A 22,693-nucleotide genomic window follows, 5' to 3' on the forward strand; every position below is an offset into this window, starting at 1 on the left:
AACATGAAGGTTGCAAATAACTTAGTAGAGGCAAACACCCTAAACACTTTTAAATGGTTATTTAACTTACTCTTGAACATTTCTACTCCATTTTTTAGTCTGTCTCAAAGCATAATAATTAGTCATGTTAATTAAATTAGGCTACATTTAAGTATTTGGAACCTCTGATGTTATTTTTCTTCTTTACTAAAAAGAAAAGTTTGAGTTATTCCATCAAATAACTCAAATGAAAATGTAAAATAAGTATATGTTTGTTATAAATTTAAAACATGATATAATGGTGATGAATTTGTAGTGAAATGACCTAACCATGTAGAATAAAGTGGCATATATTTCTAATAGAAAAATCCTAATGAAACAATTAAGTTATAAGCTAAGGATACCTTGTTAGTAAAAATATGAAAAATAATACCATAATAATAATAATAATACCTGAATCACTAGGTTTTGGGAAATTCAGATTCTCATTTACAAATGTCAGAAATATACACTGGGATACATTACCTAAAGGACCAGTCTGTCAATAAGCATTAGAAGTCCTTCATTCTGTCTTTTTGACCACATCTTAAATGCAGAAGAAAAAGATTTTTATAAAAAAAAAAAGCCCACTAGAGATCATTACATAACAAATGGAAGCAACATTAATGATTCACACTAGACCTATTGATTTTATAACTGTCTTCCTTATATGATGGAATATGATGAGCAAGTAAAACTGTGTTTCTGAAGAATATTTAATGATATGAGAAAAAATATGCCACAAGGCCTTTAATAACAGTTGAGTGGATAAAATGGACTTATGTGGGGAAATCATCAAATATTATTAACAATATAATATTCACTTTATAAAACATAAATAACTATATTACATAATTATATAAGTACAAACAGGTTGTAAATAAACACAAGATATCAACAATGATGACCTATGTGATGTGATTGTGGGAGATTTTCCTTTCCTATAGTTTTCTATTAGCTTAAGTTTGTGCAATAAGTGAATATGGATTGAATGACTGAGGTAATTTTTTTTTTTTTAGAGAAATTTTTGATATACTGCACATGCACTCACAGGAGAGACAGAGATACAGAAAGCAAGAAATTATCGCCCCAGGGGGAATGGTCACACTGCAATCCCTTTCTCTTCATTCTCTTCTTGGGATTTTGGGTAAGCACACACATGCACCCAGTGTGAGTTTAAAGCCACCAAGTCCAGGATTAGAATTATGGTCAACTACATCAGAGTCCAGTGACGTAACCATTACACCATCTGATGGCCCCTGACTGAAGTAAAAAACTGAGAAATGATTAGTAGTAGCTGACCATAATTGAAAATTGTTTGGTAGCAGGAAGTGAAACATTCATAGTCTAGAATTCCAGAATAAGGTCATTATTTAAACAATGATGTAAAGTTATTTACAGATTTCACTTGGGTTATTTTCTCCAACTAAGGACACACGCTTATATATTTTACTACCTGTAATGGTGTACTACTCAGTGATATTAATCTGGGGTCAATGTATTGGCCAGTATAAAAGCACTGGCTTAATGCTGGAAGAATTGATAAGAAGAGCATTACAGACACTAACTGGGAGTATGTGTGCTTCTCAGGAAAACTACACATGTTAGTTTAGGAGAACAGTCTCTGCATGAGTAGTCTTCACTGAAAGGCTGTCAACACTCAAGCAAACTACATATTCCTAGAGCAGCAGCCTTTTCCTAGGAATGTGTCTATAAACTATGTTACCCTATGGAAACTGTCAATAGAAAAGAAACACAGATGGATAGAGCAGATATTTTGTGGGGAATATCTTGACATATTGTATAAAAATCACTTTAACTACAAAATAATCAGTGTCTCACAGGGAGATTCCATTGTAGTCATTTAGTGAAGAAATACAGATGTCTTGGAGGTAGTGTTTGTAGCTAGGAAACAATAGAAAAACTAACATTGTAATTAGTGTGTGATTATTGGAACTTACAAAGAATATGCAATTGCCCAAATTCCTGAAATTTTAATCTTTTAATTAAAATGCTAAGTTTTACTTTCAGCTTGACCTGGGTCAAATGCCAGTTCCCATACATTTAGAAATACAACATTGCTCTTCATTTCTCATATTTCTCATTCTCATAAGACATTTTGTGATTTTTTTGACTTTTGAGAATACTCACACCTAATAATTAAGTTTTACTTATTTAGTATTTTATACTTAATTCTTGTTAACTATTAATGCCTGATAATAACTGTTCTTTGGGGGCATAAGCACAGAGTCGCAGCCCATCCTCAGGCAAGAGTGCCAAAGGGCAGAGAGGTACCTGGAAGAAATACAGGGGCAATAATTTCTGCCATTTTCATGGGCAAGGTGAGTCTTTGGAGAAAGAAATTACAGCAAAGAGTTCAGCTCTTTCCACAACTCTATTTTCTAGCTTCTACCAAAATGAAAAGATATTTATATTTTATGTTATTAATGGAGCTGACAAATAGCCTTAGAAGCTATTTGGAAGCTAAAATATCTATGCATAAACTACAGGATACCAGTAAGGGTTATGGAAGCCTACAAACAGTATCCTGCTATCTGAGAAAGACAACAAAACTCCCATTTCTCAGATTTCTGGCAAGACATGAATTGAGTAGGATATCAGGCATAAAATGAATTTCAAAACAGGAATTTATGAGAGGAAACGAAGCGGAGGCTATTCAAACTGATAAGAGAGACATAAACTCAAACTTCCTTTTTATTTTTTTATTTTTTTAAAATTTATTTCTTTTTGTATATACATTCAATCACATTGTTTAGCTTACAATGTGAGCATTTCAATATGTGAACATTTCTCCCCAGTCCCGTTGATCAAAATATCTTCAACCAATAACACCACACCTCCCCATCCCGTCAGGAAAGAAGAATTTGTGGAGGAATATGGAACTCAGGAAATTTTGTTATATAACCCAAAACTACTGCTCTCAGATTGGCCAAATAATAAATAACACTGTAAAATGTAGAAGATATTAAGGCAGTAATTGAAAGGAAAAGCATTTGCAAAGCAAAGGAAATGTATAGGTAAGCCACTGGTGGTATTCTGTTACAAAGCTATGAGGATAATTTGTTGATATGTTGTACTGGTCATTGGACAAACAACTCTTATACTTTATTTTTCTATTAGTCAACACATCAATCTCATACTCTGCATGGAAAACTGGATATACCATAATGGCTGCCTCTATTTCATGATCAGTGAGATCCTTGAGGTGCGTTCTATCCACTGTAAAACTGGTCCTGTAACTGGACTAAAAATGAAACTCTAGAGGGATAGTTTCCATTTATCACATTCTTAAGACCTGGTTAAAATAAAGTACAGGGCAATGACACATGATGTTATTACTTCTACATCAGCAATATTGATCTTCAACTAAAAGAGAAGTATGCATCTACTGGCCTGCTTAGATTTTCTCTATAAAATATATTAAAATATCATTTGTATAGTTTATTCTTCAGATTGAACTATATTATATGATTTATTAAGACAAGCTTACTATATATCTGAAGACAGTGATGAAAAACCATTCTGTAATAACAAACTTCATCTTGCTAGGATTGACAAGTGACCCACAACTACAGATTTTTCTGTTAGTATTTTTGTTTCTCACCTACATTCTCACTGTTATTGGAAATCTAATCATTATCATCCTCACACTGGTGGACTTTCACCTTAGAACACCCATGTACTTTTTCCTTCAGAATTTCTCCATCTTAGAAATAATATTTACAACTGTCTGTGTTCCAAGATTCCTATACAGCATGACAACTGGGAACAAAAATATTACCTATAATGCTTGTATCACCCAATTATTTTTTGGCATCCTCACTGGGGCAACAGAATTCTTTCTTCTAACTGCCATGTCTTATGACCGCTATGTGGCCATTTGCAAGCCCCTGCACTACACCAATATCATGAATGAAAGAGTATGTACCATTCTTGTCCTTTGCTGTTGGCTACTTGGGTTGATTATCGTGTTCCCACCACTGAGCGTGGGAGTTCAGCTAGAGTTCTGTAATTCCATCATTGACCATTTTGGCTGTGATGTGTATTCTCTTCTCAAGATTATATGTTCAGACACTCAGCTGGTAGAACAACTCATCTTGATCATGGCTGTACTCACCCTCATATTCACATTAGTCTGTGTAATTGTATCTTACATATACATTATCAAGACTATTTTAAATTTCCCTTCTGCTCAGCAAAGAAAAAAAGCTTTCTCCACTTGTTCTTCTCACATGATAGTTGTTTCCATCACCTATGGAAGTTGCATTTTCATCTATATCAAACCATCAAAGGAAGAAGTGGCCATTAATAAGATGGTGTCATTGCTTAACACCTCAGTTATCCCTCTGATGAACCCTTTCATTTATACTCTACGGAATAAGCAAGTCAAGCAAGCCTTCAAGGACTCAGTAAAAAGGATTGCATTTCTTTCAAAGAATTAGGAAAATATTTTTTTAATAAAAGTACATATGCATAATCATTTCATTTATGATGTGTTCTAATTCCAATCTACAGTACAGTCTGATTCCCATCAAACTTCCTTTTATATTTATCTTAGAACCACAGTTTATATTCTCTTATAATCACAGACTAAAGTAAAGGATACGGCCTTACTTTAAACACATCTTCTCTCATAATGATTCATTTTCATACCTGAAGATAAAAAAGATATCTAGAAAGAAAGTACAACCTCAATATCCATTCTTATGTCTGAAACACAAAAGACTGCAACAACAATGTGAGTTTTATTTATCTCTGGATTCCATCCAAATCTTGAATCTTATGTCTCAAAAAAAAAAAATAGAGTTCATATAGTTCTCAATTTTTTTGTAATCGAAACCATTCTGCTACAGAGGCCCTTTTGAGCATAATTCAAAGATTTGATTTTTTTCCATAGTTGTTGAGAGAGAAATAGATAGACTAAGATGGAATTATTTCATCACACTAATTTTTTATTAAAGTGGAATTTGAAAATTTTCTCTTATGGAGAAAACTAAAGACCATGCATCTGAACATCTCCTATTTGACTCAAAATATTTAGAGTAAAGAAAGAGAAGAAAAGCCTAAAAACTAACAAAATTAGCTCATATATTCATGAGTGAGGAAGAACTGCAGGTTCATATTCACTTTACTTAGTGCCAATTATGAAGATTAATTTGTTAATATAAATTGCACTCAGGGAATTAGAAAGTAACCAGCCCATTTTAAGCATTAGCTCCAACCCTGTCACCATAAATATTTTGTTCATAATCCTAGTAGGAAAGGACACTTATAGCATGAGAAAGAAGCTAACAGATTATCCACAGCACGGATGAGCTAATCCACTTTACTTCTTTTTGTTTTGTTTGTTTGTTTGTTTGTTTTTACTATAGAATGCTTGTGCTGGCCAGAGAGAGAGAGAGAGAAAGGGAGAAAGTAAGGGAGAGGGAGGGAAAAATCAGCCCCACCTCCAAGAGAGACGGACACGCCACAATCCCTTGTCCATTCTCCTCTCAGGATTTTGGACATGCTTGTGCAAGGTTCTGGCATGTATTTTCAAGCACCAGATCCAGAACTGGAACTGCATAGTCAGTCACGTGAGTTCCAGCCGCCTTAACTACCATACCACTAACTGGCCCATAATCCACCTATTTTACAAGTTCTTTTTCCACTGAAGTTGTTCTTTAGTATTTACATAGAGCACAAAAATATTCACATTTGGAAAGACGGGGGTATTTTTGTTTGTTTTGTTTTTAGTTTGCCAGAGAACACATATGCTTCTGAAGAGAGATGGGCAGGGCGGGGGAGAGGTGGGGGGAGAGTATGAAGGATGATCATACCACAATCTCATCTCCATTTTTCCCTCTTTTCAGGATTCTTGGCACTCATATACACACACTCAAGTGTTTTTCAAGCTGCCAGGTCTGGGACTCAAATGCATGGTCAGCTATGTGGCAACCAGCAGCCTTAACTGCCAGGTAATGGACTGGCCTAAATTATCTATTTTGAGTGATGTAACCACATACCTCTTGGTTATTAATCATGACTCATAGAAGGTTCTGAAGATACAGTCAAGCCATTAGCCATCTATCATGAATTAGTGTCAATCCATACTTTGGGCCATCTCCTTTTTCCAGATGAACTAAACTGTGTGTTGTACAGTTCAAAGTTCTTCCCATTAGTAAGATTTATTTGTATCATATTTTTTTAGGACAATCTTTGTAGTCGTTTATCAAGTATTACCAGGCGCCAGAAATAGGCCATGTGATATCTAGCACCCTAACGACCACACTGCCTGCTGACCCAAACCATGCATTTTTACTTTCAATTCTAATTATTCATTGTTGGTACATAAAAATGCAATTGATGCTTACATATTGAATTAATTACTGTCTTAAGCTTACTTATTAGTTTTAATGCCAATTTTCTATTTCCATTCATTTTCTTTTTTCATTTAATGACAATAATTTTCTTATCAAAATTATAAATTCTGCAGAAAATTGATGATTCTCTTTTTTCTTTTCTTTTTTTAAATTCTTTTATACATTCAATCACATTACTTAGCTTACAAAGTGAACCTTTCAATAGGTGAATATTTCTCCCCAGTCCAGTTGATCAAATGACCACGACATGTGGTAATATAAACTATTTGAATGCTCCATGTCCAATCTGTTATGGTTTGGCTTATGGTTTGTCTCTCAGACATTCATGCTTTTGGATTTAGTTCTCAATGCAAGGGTGTTGGGAGGTCATAAAGCTAGCATGTGGTGATTAAATCATGGTGAATGGATCAAAAAACAAGACTAAATTAATGTTGTCTAGTGAGACATTCATTGCATTCTAGCTATCCTGAGAAGGGTTAATTCTCAGAACAGGATGTTGTAAAAGGAAGATGACTGTCCCTAGGTTACTATCACTCCACACGTGCCCACCATCCTCTCTGCTTCTGTCAGTCATGTTGTACTGCCATGATGCTGGACACATGCCTGTAGACTTTTCAGTCACCAGAATCATGAGTCAACTAAACCTCTATTCTTTATAAATCATACAGTCTTGTGTATGTCTGTAAGCAACAAAATAGTGGACCAACTCACAATCTATAGTCCTTTTATATTTTCCTGCCTTATTGCATTGGTTGGGTTCCTCAGAGAAAGAGAATGTACATATTCTGAGGGACAAAGACAGATATATATATAGATAGATAGATAGATGATAGATAGATAGATAGATATAGATATAGATATGCACATACACACACATCAAAAAATCATGATGTATTTTTCTGTTTTTCTATGCAAAAATGTGTCATGATTTTTCCAATTACTATATTTATTTATTTATTTATTTATTTATAAATATAGATAGATAGATAGATAGGGAGAGAGAGATTATCAGTAATAGCTCTCATGGTTATGGGATTGAGAAGTCACAATATCTTCAGTAAGTAAAATAGAGGCCCATGATGGCTGATGGCACAGTTCCAGTTCTAATCCAAAGATTTGAGTACAAGAAGAGCTGATGATATAAATCCCAGTCAAACCTAAAGGCATAGAACACCAATGCTCAAGTTCAAAGACAAGGAAAGAAACTAAATTCTCCCTGACTTAGTCTTTTTATTTTATTCAGGTCTTTAACAGATTTGGGTAAGGCCCACCCATTTTGGGTAGAACTGATCACCAATTTCAATATTAATCTCATCCAAAAATATCCTCACAGACACTCCTAGAATAAAGTTTAAACTAATATTTGGGCATCTTTAACGCAGTAAATTGAAACATAAAATTAACTATCACAGTCCATTAATACAATGATGAATAAAAAGTGGTGATAGTAGATAATCATGTCTTATTCCATATCACAAGTAGGAAGGCATTCAGTCCTTCAACACTAATAATGATATTATATGTAGGTCTGTTTAAGATGCCTTTATTGAATTATGAAAGGTCTCATCTATGCACAATTTCCTGAGTGTCTGCAAATAAGGATAATTTGACCTCCTTCTTTCCAATTTAGAATTTCTTTCTCTTCTGTAATTGATCAGACTAGGGCTTCTTTTCTGAGGATTTGCAAATAAATGTGTTTTACACTTTCTCAAATGCTGTTCTGTACACATTGAGATACTTTCTTAGTCTGTTAGTATGGAGACATTCATTGAATGACTTTTTTCATATTCAACCAACTTTGCATAATTGGGATGCTCCCCATTTAGCTAGTGTATTTTCTGTACATATTCTGATGTATTCTATTTTTAGAATATATCATTTTTTTAAATATTTTTCTCATCTATGTGCATAAAGACACTGATCTATGATATTCTTTTCTTTAAAAAGTCTATTTTATTTATTATAAAATAAGTCTACCTTGAAACTGGATCGAGCCGGCCAGCAGTTCCAGACACCAGGCTGCCTGAGGCTGCAAGCCTGACTGCCCTGGACCTCCACGCATCCCCACCCCTACTTCTTTTTGGACCTCAGGTTGGTTGTGTGGGACTTTAAGATGAACTCGCACCCCACCCCACCCCACTCCACCCCACCTGCAAACCGGATCAAGTCAGCCAGCATTTCCAGATGCCAAGCGGCCTATGCCTGCCAGCCCATCTGCCCAGGACCTGTCACTAATCCTCTGGCCTTTCCCCACTTGCCTTTGGACTCTCTGAGTTTTAGTGATGTAAGTAGCTTGCGGTACGCAACACACACCGCATGATACCTTTTTTTGTTTTGTTTTTCTTTACTCTTGTGTTGCTTATTAGGTCAGGTGGAGGTTCACCACTCCTTAGAAACAGGGAGAACTTTGGGCTATCCAAGACTAGTGGCAACAGTTAATGGTAATGGTGAGCAACAGGTAGGACAACCATAAGAGAAATCATCAATTTTCTAATCCTGTACAACTTTTAACACTCAGAGATACCTTAAATAAATTAGGAAGCAACATATAGATTACCTGATGACTAGGAACAATTGCATAGTCTCAAGAAGTATGAGCAAACAACAAAAGACCTCTCCCTCAAGGGAAATCATCAAGCCTACATCACCCATAGTCAATACAATGGACATCATGGACATGTCTGATAAGGAATTCAGAATATTTGTAGTGAACAAACTAACTGAGATGGAAGAGAAAAGAGACAAAGAGCTCTAGGAGATGAGGAAATCCTTTCATGACTTGAAAGAAGAAATGGATACCTTAAACAAGAACCAGATGGAACTTATAGGGTTGAGGAATGTGATACAGGAAATCAAAACCTCCCTTGAAAGTATTAAAATTAGGTTAGACCAGGCAGAAGATCAAATCTCTAACATAGAAGACAAAACATCTGACCTAGAAAAAGGCATCAAGAAGATTGAGAAAACAATCATGAAAAAAATGAGAATATAATAGGAATACTGGATACCATCAAGCACCCCAACATCCAGATAATTGGTATCCCAGAAGAGGAAGAAAATAATAAAGGCTTAGATAATTTATTCTATGAAATCCTGGAAGAAAATTTTCCAAACCTAGAAAGGCATTCAAATATCCAGACCCAGGAAATACATAGGACCCCGAGTAGAATCAACCCCAAGATCCTCTCCAAGGCACATCATAGCCAGACTGGCAAAAACAATAGACAAAAATAAGATACTAACGTTGGCAAGAAGGAAATGTCAAGTTACTTACAAAGGTCACCTCATTAGGTTAACATCGGATCTCTCGGTGGAAACAATGCAGGCAAGGAAAGAATGGGAAAATATAGTCAAAGTGTTGAGTGAAAACCAATTTCAACCAAGAATACTATATCCAGCAAGATTATCTTTCATATGGGAAAAAAAGATAAAAACATTCTCAGATAAACAATATTTGAAGGAATTTACCAACTTCAGACCAGCTCTTCAAGAGGTTCTGAAGGGAGTACTATAGCAGAAAAACTAAAAAATCAGACAGACAGTATACGAGAACAAAAAGCAACCAAGAAAATGGCTCACTTAACGATAGGATAAGGTGTGGAAATATCAATAATTACATTGAATGTCAATGGATTAAATTCTTCAATTAAGAGACATAGACTGGCCGAATGGGTAAAAAAAAACAGAAACCCTCGGGACCAGCAGTTAGCATAATAGCAATGTCTCTGGACTCCCATGTAGTCGACCATGGTTCGCATCCCAGACTGGGTGGCTTAAAACTCACGCCGGGCGCATGTGCATGCATGCCCAAGATCTCGAGAGGAGAATGGAGGAGAAGGGATTACGGCGTGGTCATCCCCCCAGGGGGGTGATTTCTTGCTTTCTGTCTCTCTGTCTCTCTCTGTCTGTCTGGCGAGTGCACGTGCCCTATAGCGACAAAAACCTCTCCTAAAATAATAATAATAATACTTTTACCCCTTTCCTGTAGCTTTAACCTTTTCTCAATATCTGCTTCCCATCAGCCCTCCAAGACTGTTAGGGCAGAAAAATTACTAGTCCCTTTTGCAAAATGCCTGAAGCTACTACTGCTTATTCTTCCTTTATGCTGTTTGTTTAAAGAATGTTTTGCATTTACTGCCTCTCCTTCTCTTCCTACTTAGACCATAGGAACCACTTCTCAAAGGTCATCCTTCACTTCCTAATTAGCCTTTTGACTGTTTTTGCATTCTTCGATTCCACTTCTTTGTAGTTTTTTAAATACCTGACCATCCTACTTTCTGACAGTTCCTTCTGAAGAAATTAGTTGTTTACTTTCTACAACATAACAGTTGTTCTTAATAATAATGTTCTAAAATTATTAATGTTCTTAATAACTTTAGAAACCATTACTTTTTTTTTCAGTTTTGCTCTAGTGCTTATATGCGTGCCCTAGAGCAGAGGTGGTGGTGGTGGTGGGGGGAGAGTGAGAAATCACCCCCCAGGCAAATGGCCACTCTACAGTCCCTTCTCCTCCATCTTCCTCTTGGGATTTTGGGCATGCTCGCACACCCGGCATGTTTTTCAGTCCACAGGTCTGGACTCGACTGCTTTGTTGGCCATGTGGGATCCATGCCCTAACCCCCATGCCACCTGCTAGCCCAACCATTACTATTTTTAAGGCAGTAATTTTAACAGTGAGCGCTAGTGCTAAAAGATGCTAAAAGAACATTTAGAGCCAAGCATGGTGGCACAGCTATAGTGAGCTGCTCAACCATGCCTGATCCTCGTGGCATATTGAGGATTTGGTTCCCAGATCAACCTATATGTGTCGGGCATGTGCATGTGTGCCCGTGATCCTGGCTGGCTGTGTAGGAGGGTCACAGTGTGAGGCCTTGTTGAAGGTTTATTCTCTCTTTGTGTCTGTCTCTCTCTTAGTCATGTGACAGTCCCTTTTGATTTCTTCCTTTTGGAATTTTTGGCACACACACATATGCTCCTAGTGTGATTGCTAAGACACTGGGTTTGGGATTCAAACTGCATTCTTCCATGTGAGATCTATCTGCATTAACCACTACTCCACCGGCTGGCCCTGGCTTTCAAACTTTAGGCCTTGATTAACTCAGGACCCATCACTGAAAATGTGTTCTAATTGTTTTCTTTCTTCAATAGAGTGCATGTGAGTACGAGAGAGAGCAAGAGAGAGAGAGAGAGGAGAAAGAATCACCTTCCACAGTCTTGGTCATGCTGTGATTCCCTTCCTCTAGCCTTCTAACCGACCAGCATCCTGGGCACGTATGCACATGACCAGCTTATTTTTAGTATGACCAGGCCAGGAACTTGAACTGCAGTTGATGTGCAGCTTCCAAATCTGCAGTCCAGTATGCTAGTGACTACACCACAATGTCCACATCTTTCTTTTTAAGATAATATTCCTGTCCAGTAATGCTACATACTTCAGCCTGTATCTTTCTCTCTTGTAATCATTCTTTATTATTGCATTGACCAAATTTTAGATGAAAAGAAACAAGTAATCTGAGTCTACATTGTTGGTAAGCAACAGATAAATCTCTGTTTTGTCTGACTCTAAAACCCATACTTTCCTACAAATAGATTCAGTTTCTGTGTAGCGACTGACCCTAAAAGAACACTGGCAGAGTTCTGAGAAAAGGCATATCTCCTGACTACTAGAAGATCCCCAAGTCTGTCTCTCTTTATCAGTAATGACTAGATTCCATTGTGACATGTTTAAGAAAGAAAATATACATGGTTTTTAAATTCTGGATTAGGTTTCAGTAAAGTGAGCTTGACAGTTGCAAGGGAGTTATATTTGTTAGAAACACTAGTTACTAAAATGAACAACAGTAGAAATGATAAACAATCAGAGGAGAGAAAAGTAGCAGTTAATAGTGTGATTTAGTAGATATAAAATGTAAGATGGTGACTGTTAACCAAAACCCATTTAATCTACTGGAAATATGTGTTTTCATTTCCTATATAATTATAGTTAAAGACAAAACTTGCCACTTGATTTGGGTGATCCATGATTTGTTCTTATCATCTACTTTTCATAATAATGTCTTTACTGAGATGTCCTTTTTGATGTTCCAAACCAATAAAAACAATTCACATTTACCTCAGTATTGAGCTTTTACTTACATGTTGTAAATTACTTTTCTACATCACCCAATTTTAGTTTTAGCCAATCTATAACTAAGATCACAAATACAGAATGGTTCTAAGAATCACTGTGTCTTGAATATAGTATTTTTAATCCATTGACTAATTTTCAGCTTATTGAGGAATGCTTTTCAGAGTTCAGTACACATAAGGCTCTTCTACATCATTACACCTGGAGTGGGACCCAGGGACTTGAATTTGGGACAAGCTTCTGATGGCTGGAGATTGGCCATTAGGCCACACTGGGGTAGCCCTGTAACTGATGGTTGCATCACTTATATTTTACAGTAGGCAGTGCTGCCATTTATTCAGTCAGTGATTTCATTGTTTGAGCATTCAGTGAGTGCCTATGAGGTCCTTAGACATTACAGCAGATGTTAGAAACAAACGTGTTGGATAAACTTGATACTTCTAAAGAACATCAAGTCTAGGAAGGCATCTGGAAAAGGGAAAATATTGTTTCAAGATACTATTTAGGTGGCATTAGGGGACAGATCATGATACAGTAGTAATACATCTACACTCACATGGGGAAGTCCTGGATTTGTGTCCCAAGGTCTCCCTGTGCACACCAGGTATATGCAGACATGTCCATGGTCTGGTCTGATGGAGGTTGGCAGTAGATTATGGTCTGAAGACCCTGTTGGAAATGTATGTCTCACTCTGTCTCTCTCATGCAAAAAATAAACTTTGAAAAATTTTAGAAAAAATTAGGTCATTGAGAAAGTCATGATGCATTATATTTTCATAGAAAAATACATCAAGACTTTCCCAATGATGTAATAGAAATAATAGCAATGTACTTAGAAACAATATAATACTGAGAAACAATAGTAATAGTCAGGGCCAGTAGGTGGTATGATTGTTAGGGCACTGGATTGCCACTTGGCCAAGTGTGATTTGGGTCCTGAACTTGGCAGCTTGAAGCTCACACCAGGTATGTGTGCATGCACACACGGTTTTTTAGCATGTGTGCTTAAAATTCCAGGAGAAGAATGGAGGAAAAAGGATTGCAATGTGACCATAAACCCTGGGGGGATGATTTCTCACTTTTCCTCTCACTTTATCTGTCTCTCTCAAGCAAGCACATATGCCCTATGGCAAAAACCTAAAAATAATAATAATAATAACAGTAATATTCACCATTAAACCTAATATAGTGGCCAAAAAATTCCAACAAACAAAACTTAGTTGTAAAAAATATTTTAACCTTTTGGAATGTTTTCTGAAATTCTACTTGCAGGATATGCTCTATGTAAGCCAGGATATTTATTTTTTAAAATTAATGTTGATAGTTGGGGTTTTTTAATAATAAAAGTTTATACTCAAAATTGTAAAATGATATATTCTGTTTTATGTAGTCATTTTTTGTAATAGAAAAACGTTTTTTTATAAAGTACTAACTGCTGGGGTTACTTTTAAATTTCTAATAGAATGCTCCAAATTAATACTACACAGTTCTTTAAGTAATGATACATACTTATAATTACTGAAATAAAAAGTTTAAATTTTTAACCTCAAAGTAATTTGTAAAACACACTAGTTGAGGCTGCTACTTGGCAGGCTGAGGCTATATGGAAGCCTGTTCAGTACCTGCCCATCCTCAAATCCAGGCTCTGACACACGCCTATTGTCCCAGATACTCAGAAAGCTGAGGCAGGATTAGATTTACAACAATGTGGACTACATAACTAGATCCTATCTAAAACAACCATGCGTGGTGGCACACACTTGGAGTCACAGCTACTCAGAAGGCTAAAGTAGGAAGAGCCCAACATAGCGAAAAAGAAAGAAAAAAATGATAGAATATGTAGGGAACTAGAGCAGTTCATTCACCAAAAGGAAAAAAAAAAAGATCCAATTTAAAAATGGGCAAATAGAGCTAAACAGACAACTCTCCCAGAAAGACATAAAAATGGGCAATATGCATATAAAAATATTCAAAGTCTTGGGACCAGCAAATGGCGTAATGGTTATATCACTGGACTCCCATGTAGTCGACCACAGGACCAGATGACTGGAAACACTCTGGGCACGTGTGCATGTGTGCCCAAAATCCCAACAAGAGAATGCAGGAGAAGGAATTGTGGCATGGCCATCCCCCCTAGAGACTGATGTCTCACTTTCTGTTTCTCTGTTTCTGTCTCTTGGATGAGCACATGTGCCCTATAGTAAAAATCTCTCTCTTAAAAGAAAAAAAAAAAAAAGTCAATATCTTATCACAAGGGAAATGCAAATCAAAATCACAATATCACTTAAACCTAGTCAGAATGCCTTCGTCAACAAAATAAATAATAACAAGTACTGGTGAGGCTACGGTGAAAAGCCACTGTGGAAAACAATAGGGAGTTTCCTCAAAAACCTACAAATAGAACCACATATGACCTAGTAATCCCACTCCCTGCTCTTTACCCAAAGGAGAGGAATACACTCTGTTGGAAAGACACTTGCACTTTCATGTCTATTACAGCTTTATTTACAATTGCTGAGACAAAAAATCAACTTAAATGCTCTAGAACTGATTACTTGGGGCCAGCAGGGGGTGTAGTGATTAAGGATCTGGACTCCCCCATGGCTGACCATGGTTTGAGTCCTGGACTTGGCAGCTCAAAACATGCTGGGTGTGCATGTGTGTGTGTGTCCAAATCCCAAAAGGAGAATAGAGGAGAAAGGAATGTGGTGTGGCCAACCCCTCTGGGAGGTGATTTCTCGCTTTCTGTCTCTCCAGGGAGCACATGTGCCTTGCAGCAAAAATCTCTTAAAAGAAGAAAAATATAGAACTGATGACTGGATTGAAAAATGGTGGCACATATATACTATGGAATACTACCCAGCCATAGGAAAAATGAGGCCCTGTCATTTGATACAAAGTAGATGAATCTTGAAGATTTAATGATTAGCAAAATAAACCAGACTTTTAAAGACAACCCCTATGAATATTCACTTAACCAATACCTGCACTCAAGGGCAGAAATTGAAAGATCCAAAGATATAAAAATAGGGAGGACAAGTGTAGATATCAGAGACTATATGAGAGTCAGGTGGTTTGTAGAGCCTAGGTAGGAGAGATTCAGGGAAGAAATACTCCCTGAATGTAAAGTTCCCTGTTAAAAATGATGTATATGTTAATATCCCAGTTTGATTGTCACATATTGAATGTATAGTCTGAAAAAACATGTGTTATAAAGAGGTACAATGATTAAATGTAAATAAGAAACCATAACTTAAAAAAGAAAAACATGTCTACATTTGTGAGTATAGCAAAAATAAATAAATTTACACAGGAAATTTCTGAAAGGATGTACGTGAAATACCGAGTAACTATTACTTTTAAGTTTCATTTCTCTATTTTTGTCATATTGATTTCATTGTGCTTATAATACCAATTATTTAAATAAAAAATTACAAAAGTAGAAATATCATTGTATTTTATTGGCTGCTATAAATGTTATTGGAGGGAAAAGGAAAGAAGAAAGGTAAGCTGCTCCTTATTGTTTCATTTTTATTTTGTATAAATGGGCTGTGTAGATGTTATTGTGGAAGCTTCCACTCTCTGAGGACACTGTCCCTACGGCCACATGTTTCAGGGTCTTTGCCAAAAGTTCATTACATGAAAGATTCATTAATGACTTTGGGACTGAATTCACCAAGGATTCTTATTTGTTCACTCGGCTTCATTTTTGGCAAATAAAACAAATGTCAGTTTCGTTATTGTAAGAAGTGCTCATTTTGTTTAGGAAGAGCTAAATAACAAGTATTTCTAAGCCAAGTGCTCCTGATATCAGCCTAGATCTGTGATAAACATTTAACCTTCAAAATCAAACTAATGCTTTGGTAGGAGACACGTTTGCGAATGAAGGTCAGATAAATCAGTGTCATCACAGAACAGCCTGTGAGGTGAGTAGTCGTAATTACAGCCAGCAGAAATCCACATAAAAGCTGATGCAAACATCAACTGAACTGCTTATGTCTATAATACTTAAGAGATTTGGAAAATAATGTTTTCTCTTAGAAACCGTTTGACAAAATTTAAAAGATAAAACTAGTCCATTGAATTGTGGCAAAAAAAGGAGAGTTTATAACTTTGAACTAATTTAGATAGGATGAGGCTTGTACATCAATAAATAACAGGTTATCTAAAACCATGATATGGTCTTTCTGAATCAGCCCTAAGGTGGAAATCATCTGCCACTATAATTAAGAACTTTGCTCTCTTTATAATGTTTAATTTTCTAAAAGACAAAAGTAGTAAACAGAAATAAGATTTATTTTTCAAGGTATTTAGGAGCAAGAACAGGATTCAGAGTTTCCCGAGTTGTGTAAAGAACAAACCTGCTACCTCGGGATTGAAGAAACCACAGTTAGGTGGGCTGTGTATATAATCCTCTTGGATCTCTTGAGTATATCTGTATATTCCTTAATGCACTTAAATTATCTAATCAATTATTACTCAATTGTAAATCAATTTTAACTGATATATTGTGGAATCAGCTGTTAGCATAATAAGTATGTCGCTGAACTCCCATGTAGCCGACTGTGGTTCACGTCCCGGACCCAGTGGCTTAAACTCACGCCAGGCACGTGTGCGTGCATGCCCAAGATCCCGAGAGGAGAATGGAGGAGAAGGGATTGAGGCATAGCCATCCCCCCTGGGGGGTGATTTCTCACTTTCTATCTTTCTGTCTCTCTTTGTCTTTCTGGCTAGCACACACGCCCTATAGCAAAAACCTCTCCAAAAAATAAAAAAATAAATAAATAATTTTTAAAAAATTAACTGATATATTGTTATTTCTGTGATACATATTTGGGAGTGTCCCAGCTCTTCCTAAACAATAAAACAAGGTCACACTGCCTTTTCTCAAATAGAGGCTGTAAACTCTGAAAGATTTATTCTGGGAAATGGGCATAGAGTAGATGGAGACTGTCTCTCACTGATAGAGGAAACAAAATTTTTAATGCAACCAAGTGAAATCTTCACATAACCAATTAAATGGAGGCTCTATAAGAAATGGTGTGGCTGTTTTTCAATTCGTTGATGACTTTGAACAAGATTGGAGAGATAAATCATTTGACCAGATATTAGTGTAGTTGATAATGGGGTGAGGAACAACCAATTCCAGGATTTAAGAATCCTTCAACTCTTTCTTTAATGTGATCTAAAAAATAATAATTGAGAATCATAAAAGGAAAGTTATCTCTCTGCCAAATACAGGGCTAAGTCAGGTACCACTCTTTTACTTTAATGTGTGTATCATGTATGTGTTCACTGGGTTGTCAAGGTATATTGTGTGACTTAAGGGCCACTCAGAACAGTTCCTCCACCACACAGAAAAGCAAGCAAGTATCCCCAAATTTAGAGTCAGATAGGGCAACCATAAGAGGTTACAGAAGTTTTTAAATTGAGTCAACATAAGAAACACTACAAGTTAACATAGGTTTGAGGGTAAACGTCCAGAATTATCTCTAAATCTCAAACTCCTTCATATCTGTAGCTATTACATTAAACAAGTTTAAAATCCTGTTTGTTTTCAACTTTTTTTTGCATCTTCTAAGTGTAAGGTGTCTTAATAATTGAGGGAGATTCAGAAAGAATCACCTCTGAGAGGATTCCTAAACCTTAAGGACAGGTCAATAACAGCCAGGTTTAAATCAGATTCAGGGAATGGAATGGAGTAAGAGAGAGGGGGGGGAAACACAAATAATTAAAAGAAAATTTTTTCCATACAGGTAGTCAGTTAAAGTTACTTCCACACAGTATGGTGTGTTTTTAGAGCCGCTCTCATAGCTCCCCAAGTTAGAGTCAGAGTAACAGCAAAATTAAGTGAATGTACCTACCATGCCAATGGAATTTCAAGATAACACTGAATAAAAGAAATGGTATTAGTTGAAATTAATCATCATATAGGGCAAATAAAGGTTGCCTTTTGAGGGGGGTGTACTGTATAGAAAACAAACTAGGGCAAGAAGTAATAGGGATGAGCACTCCATTTTGAATGTGTTCACGAATAGAGAGTGAAACTTAAATGTACAGAGGTCCAACATTCAGCAATAGCATGTCTGGAAACACATTCTAAAATCATACAATTTTGAATGCTAAATTGAAATTATGGCATTTAATGAAATGTCCAGGAAAAACACATGGTGTAGCAGAGAAGAGGAGTTAGTAGAAAAATCTGAGAAATAGTGTTACAAAGATGAGTAAAAAAAGAAATCAATTAAGGAGAAACCTGAAAAGAAAGCAGACCTCAGAATCCTAGATACCATGCAAGCAATGTGCCTAGAACATTATTGGAAGAAAGGATGACTGACAGTATCAAATGCAACAAAAAGTTCAACTAAATGGCTTCACTTCATTTAACCTTTAAATCACAAGTAAACTCACCAAGAGCAGTTTCAGTGGAGTGTTGTATTCAGGAGCCGTATGCCGGCACGGTGGCGCCCACCCTATGGTATTCAGGAGCCGTATGCTAGAGTGAGGAATAAATTTGAGATCAGGAGTTACAGAAAATTAGTATGGAAGTTAAGAATGAAATTGAGACTGGAGAATGTATTTTAAATGTACAGGGCTGATTACAACATTAGTGACTTGATAACAAGATGTATAAGCATTCCTATCAGAGAAATACCAGACTGGAATCATAAAAACATAGGATAATATTCTTCGGCTGTATTAGCCTCAACAACACATTTTCTTACTTTTTAGTAAAATAAGTATATGTCAGATCTCTGCATTATGAAACAAAGTGGATAAACAGTGAAAATCAGGTAAAGCCATAAACAACTTGAGGAGATCATGGTAAGGTTTAGGGGATGATGACCTAGAGAGGATTATCTATCACAGATAAGTATATCTTTGGCCATACCAGTGAATAGCTTTTCAACTGTTTTGACAGATAGATATAGAAAGATCTATTGAATTATAACCAGTTCCCATGTTTTGTTTGTTTGTTTGTTTGTTTGTTTGTTTGTTTGAGAGGTTTTTTTTTTTTTGGGGCACATGTGCTCATGGGAAAGACAGAGAGAAACAGAGAGACAGAAAGTGAGAAATCACCCCCCAAGGGATGGCCACACCACAACTACTTCTCCATTCTCCTCTCGGGATCTTGGGCATGCATCCACACAAGCCCGGTGTGAGTTTTAAGCCTCCAGATCCAGGATTCAAACCACAGTCGACCTCATGGGAGTCCAGTGACATAACCATTACACCATCTGTTGGTGTCCCCATGTGTTTTCAATGTATTCTGAATAAATAAATCTTAAAGCAGATACTGACACAATAAAATTTCATTCAGTGAGAAGGAGAAAAATCTTAGAAATGAAAGGCACCAAGACCAGCAGATGGCATAATGGTTACATCGCTAGACTCCCACATAGTTGACCACAGTTCAAGTACTGAACTTGATGGCTTTAAATCTCATGCCAGGCATGTGTGCATGAATGCCCAATATCCTGAGTGGAGAATGGAAGAGAAGAGATTGCAGCATGACCATCCCCACAGGGGATGACTTCTTGCTTTATGTCTCTCTATCTCTCTCTGTCTCTCTAGCAAGCTCACAAACCTTATAGCAAAAAACTCTCAAAAAAAAAAAAAAGAAAGAAAGAATAAAGACACCTAAATTCATTGATTTTGTTGCCTCCAGGTAAAGAAGTATAATGTTAGGAAAAAATATATTACAAAAAATAAATTATAGAGTAGATTTTTTCAAATGTAACTATCAAATTATGTTATGCTTATACATATTACTAAAAGGATTATTTAAAATTTCAATTAGTGGGAACCAGCAGTTAGCATAATGGCTATGTAGCTGGACTCCCACGTAGTCGACCATGGTTCGCGTCCCAGACCCAGTGGCTTAAAACTCACGCTGGGCGCATGTGCGTGTGTGCCCAAGATCCCGAGAGGAGAATGGAGGAGAAGGGATTGCGGCGTGACCATCCCCCCTGGGGGGTGATTTCTCGCTTTGTGTCTCTATGTTTCTCTCTGTCTGTCTGGCAAGTTCACGCGCCCTATAGCGAAAACCTCTCAAAAAAAAAATTTCAATTAATTTTCAAACCACAGGTTATGATCATCTTGTTTACTTGTTAATTAATTCAGTATATTTGTGTTCACTTTTAATAAGATAAATTAGAATAGATATCATTAAAGAGGAAGGCATTTAAGGGTTAGCTATCTTTTTTAATTTTTGTTTCAGAGATATGTTTAGCATGCACATGTGCACATGTACACAGAATTGTAATGCAAAACATATGTCTTACCAATCATTTGGGTCAAAAATGTTAGAGGTTTCAAATCTATCAAATCTATCAAATGACATATCAACAGAGCTGATGAAAATTAATTATCTTCAAATATTTGCTATTGGGGCCAGCAGATGGTGTAGCTGTTACATCGCTAAACAACCATGTGGCCAACTGTAGTTCAAATTATGGACCCGGTGGCTCGAAAATCATGCCAGACATATGTGTATGCATGCCCAAGATTCCAGGAGGAGAATGGAGGAGAAGGAATTGAGGTGTGGCCATCCTTCCCGGAGGGTGATTCTTCGCCTTCCCTGTCACTGTCTCTGTCTCTCGTTCTCTGACAAGTGAACATGCTTTAAGGCAAAAAACTCTTAAAAATTTTACTATCAAGTATAGCAAAATATATGTAAAATGCATTCCTTGACTTTCCTAAATTAAATGCATTGTAAAACATTTCCATATTCTCTTCTCATATCTCATCTCTTTCCATTTCATGCACAGATTGGACAGAATTCAAGACTTGAACAGAATTCAAGACTAGTCATGAGAAACCATACAATACTAACCAGATTCATCCTCCTGGGACTAACAGATGACCCCTATCTGAAGATTCTGATTTTTGTATTTCTCCTTATCACCTACATGTTGAGTGTAAGTGGAAACCTGACCATCATCCTCCTCACATTAGTGGATTCCCACCTTAAGACCGCCATGTATTTTTTTCTCCAAAATTTTTCCTTCTTGGAAATCTCATTCACTTCTGCCTGTATTCCTAGATTTCTGTATAGTCTATCAACAGGAGACAGGGTCATTACCTACAATGCTTGTGCATGCCAACTCTTTTTTACATACCTGTTTGGAATAACAGAGTTTTTCCTCCTGGCCACCATGTCCTATGATCGCTATGTAGCCATCTGCAAACCCCTGCATTATGTGACCATCATGAACCATGGGGTCTGCAAAAGGCTCATCTTCTCCTGTTGGATGATTACTTTGATCATCATGTCCCCACCACTTAGCTTAGGACTAAATCTGGAATTCTGTGACTTTAATATCATTGACCACTTTGTCTGCGATGCTAATCCTATCCTGAAGATCTCATGCTCAGATACCTGGTTCATAGAGCAGATAATTATTGTCTGTTCTGTATTGACATTTATCATGACTCTGGTGTGTGTGGTTTTGTCCTATATGTATATCATCAGAACTATTCTAAGATTCCCCTCTGCTCAGCAAAGGACAAAAGCCTTTTCTACCTGTTCTTCCCATGTTATTGTGGTTTCTATCACCTATGGCAGCTGCATCTTTGTCTATATCAAACCTTCAGCAAAAGATGAAATGGCCATCAATAAGGGAGTGTCAATACTCACTACTTCCATTTCCCCCATGTTAAATCCATTTATTTATACCCTGAGGAACAAGCAAGTGAAACAAGCCTTTAATGACTTGTTCAAAAGATTTATATTGCTTTCTAAAAAATAGGGGAATGTCAAAGTCACCATATCTATACATATTGTCTTCAGTGTTTACCCCATTTTGTGAGACTGGATCTCCTAATTTATTGTGGGCATGCTTAAGTCACCCTTGTTTCTTCTCATTAACCATCTTTTTGGGAAGTATAGCATTTACTACAAAAAGAATAATAGTTACTTCAGGAAAGTTGAGCATGATCTCACTTTCAACCTTGCCTTTCCAATGCTCAAAGGATTAGATTTCTCATAAAATATTGGTACATAGTGCACATCATTTTCAAAACAATAAGGAAATAAATAGTATTTAAAAAGAATCTATACAACTTCTAAGCATTAAGAATAAAAAAATTTTAATCCTTAAAATTTAATCTTAAAATATAGAATTAGTTTAAAGAATTAGGATTCTCAAAAAAACTTTGCCTA

General features: G+C 36.4%; 2 protein-coding genes across 2 annotated transcripts; both read left to right on the forward strand.

The window, feature by feature from the left end:
* Positions 1 to 3,548: 3,548 nt before the first annotated feature.
* On the forward strand, positions 3,549 to 4,481 carry LOC102489066 (olfactory receptor 6C2-like). Its single transcript, XM_006165554.2, has one exon. The coding sequence runs from the start codon at positions 3,549 to 3,551 to the stop codon at positions 4,479 to 4,481; it is 933 nt and encodes a 310-aa protein (XP_006165616.1).
* A 16,860-nt stretch (positions 4,482 to 21,341) lies between these two features.
* On the forward strand, positions 21,342 to 22,280 carry LOC102489478 (olfactory receptor 6C2-like). Its single transcript, XM_006165555.1, has one exon. It carries the CDS (start codon positions 21,342 to 21,344, stop codon positions 22,278 to 22,280), a length of 939 nt encoding a protein of 312 aa, XP_006165617.1.
* The last annotated feature ends 413 nt before the right edge of the window (positions 22,281 to 22,693 follow it).

The sequence above is a fragment of the Tupaia chinensis genome, unplaced genomic scaffold, assembly GCF_000334495.1.
Source record: "Tupaia chinensis unplaced genomic scaffold, TupChi_1.0 Scaffold143970_1, whole genome shotgun sequence".
Classification (NCBI taxonomy): Eukaryota; Metazoa; Chordata; class Mammalia; order Scandentia; family Tupaiidae; genus Tupaia; species Tupaia belangeri.

Bases quoted from the DNA above. Each gene is read 5' to 3' on its own strand.
- LOC102489066 (XM_006165554.2), top strand. From the start codon at position 3,549: ATGAAAAACCATTCTGTAATAACAAACTTCATCTTGCTAGGATTGACA.
- LOC102489478 (XM_006165555.1), top strand. From the start codon at position 21,342: ATGAGAAACCATACAATACTAACCAGATTCATCCTCCTGGGACTAACA.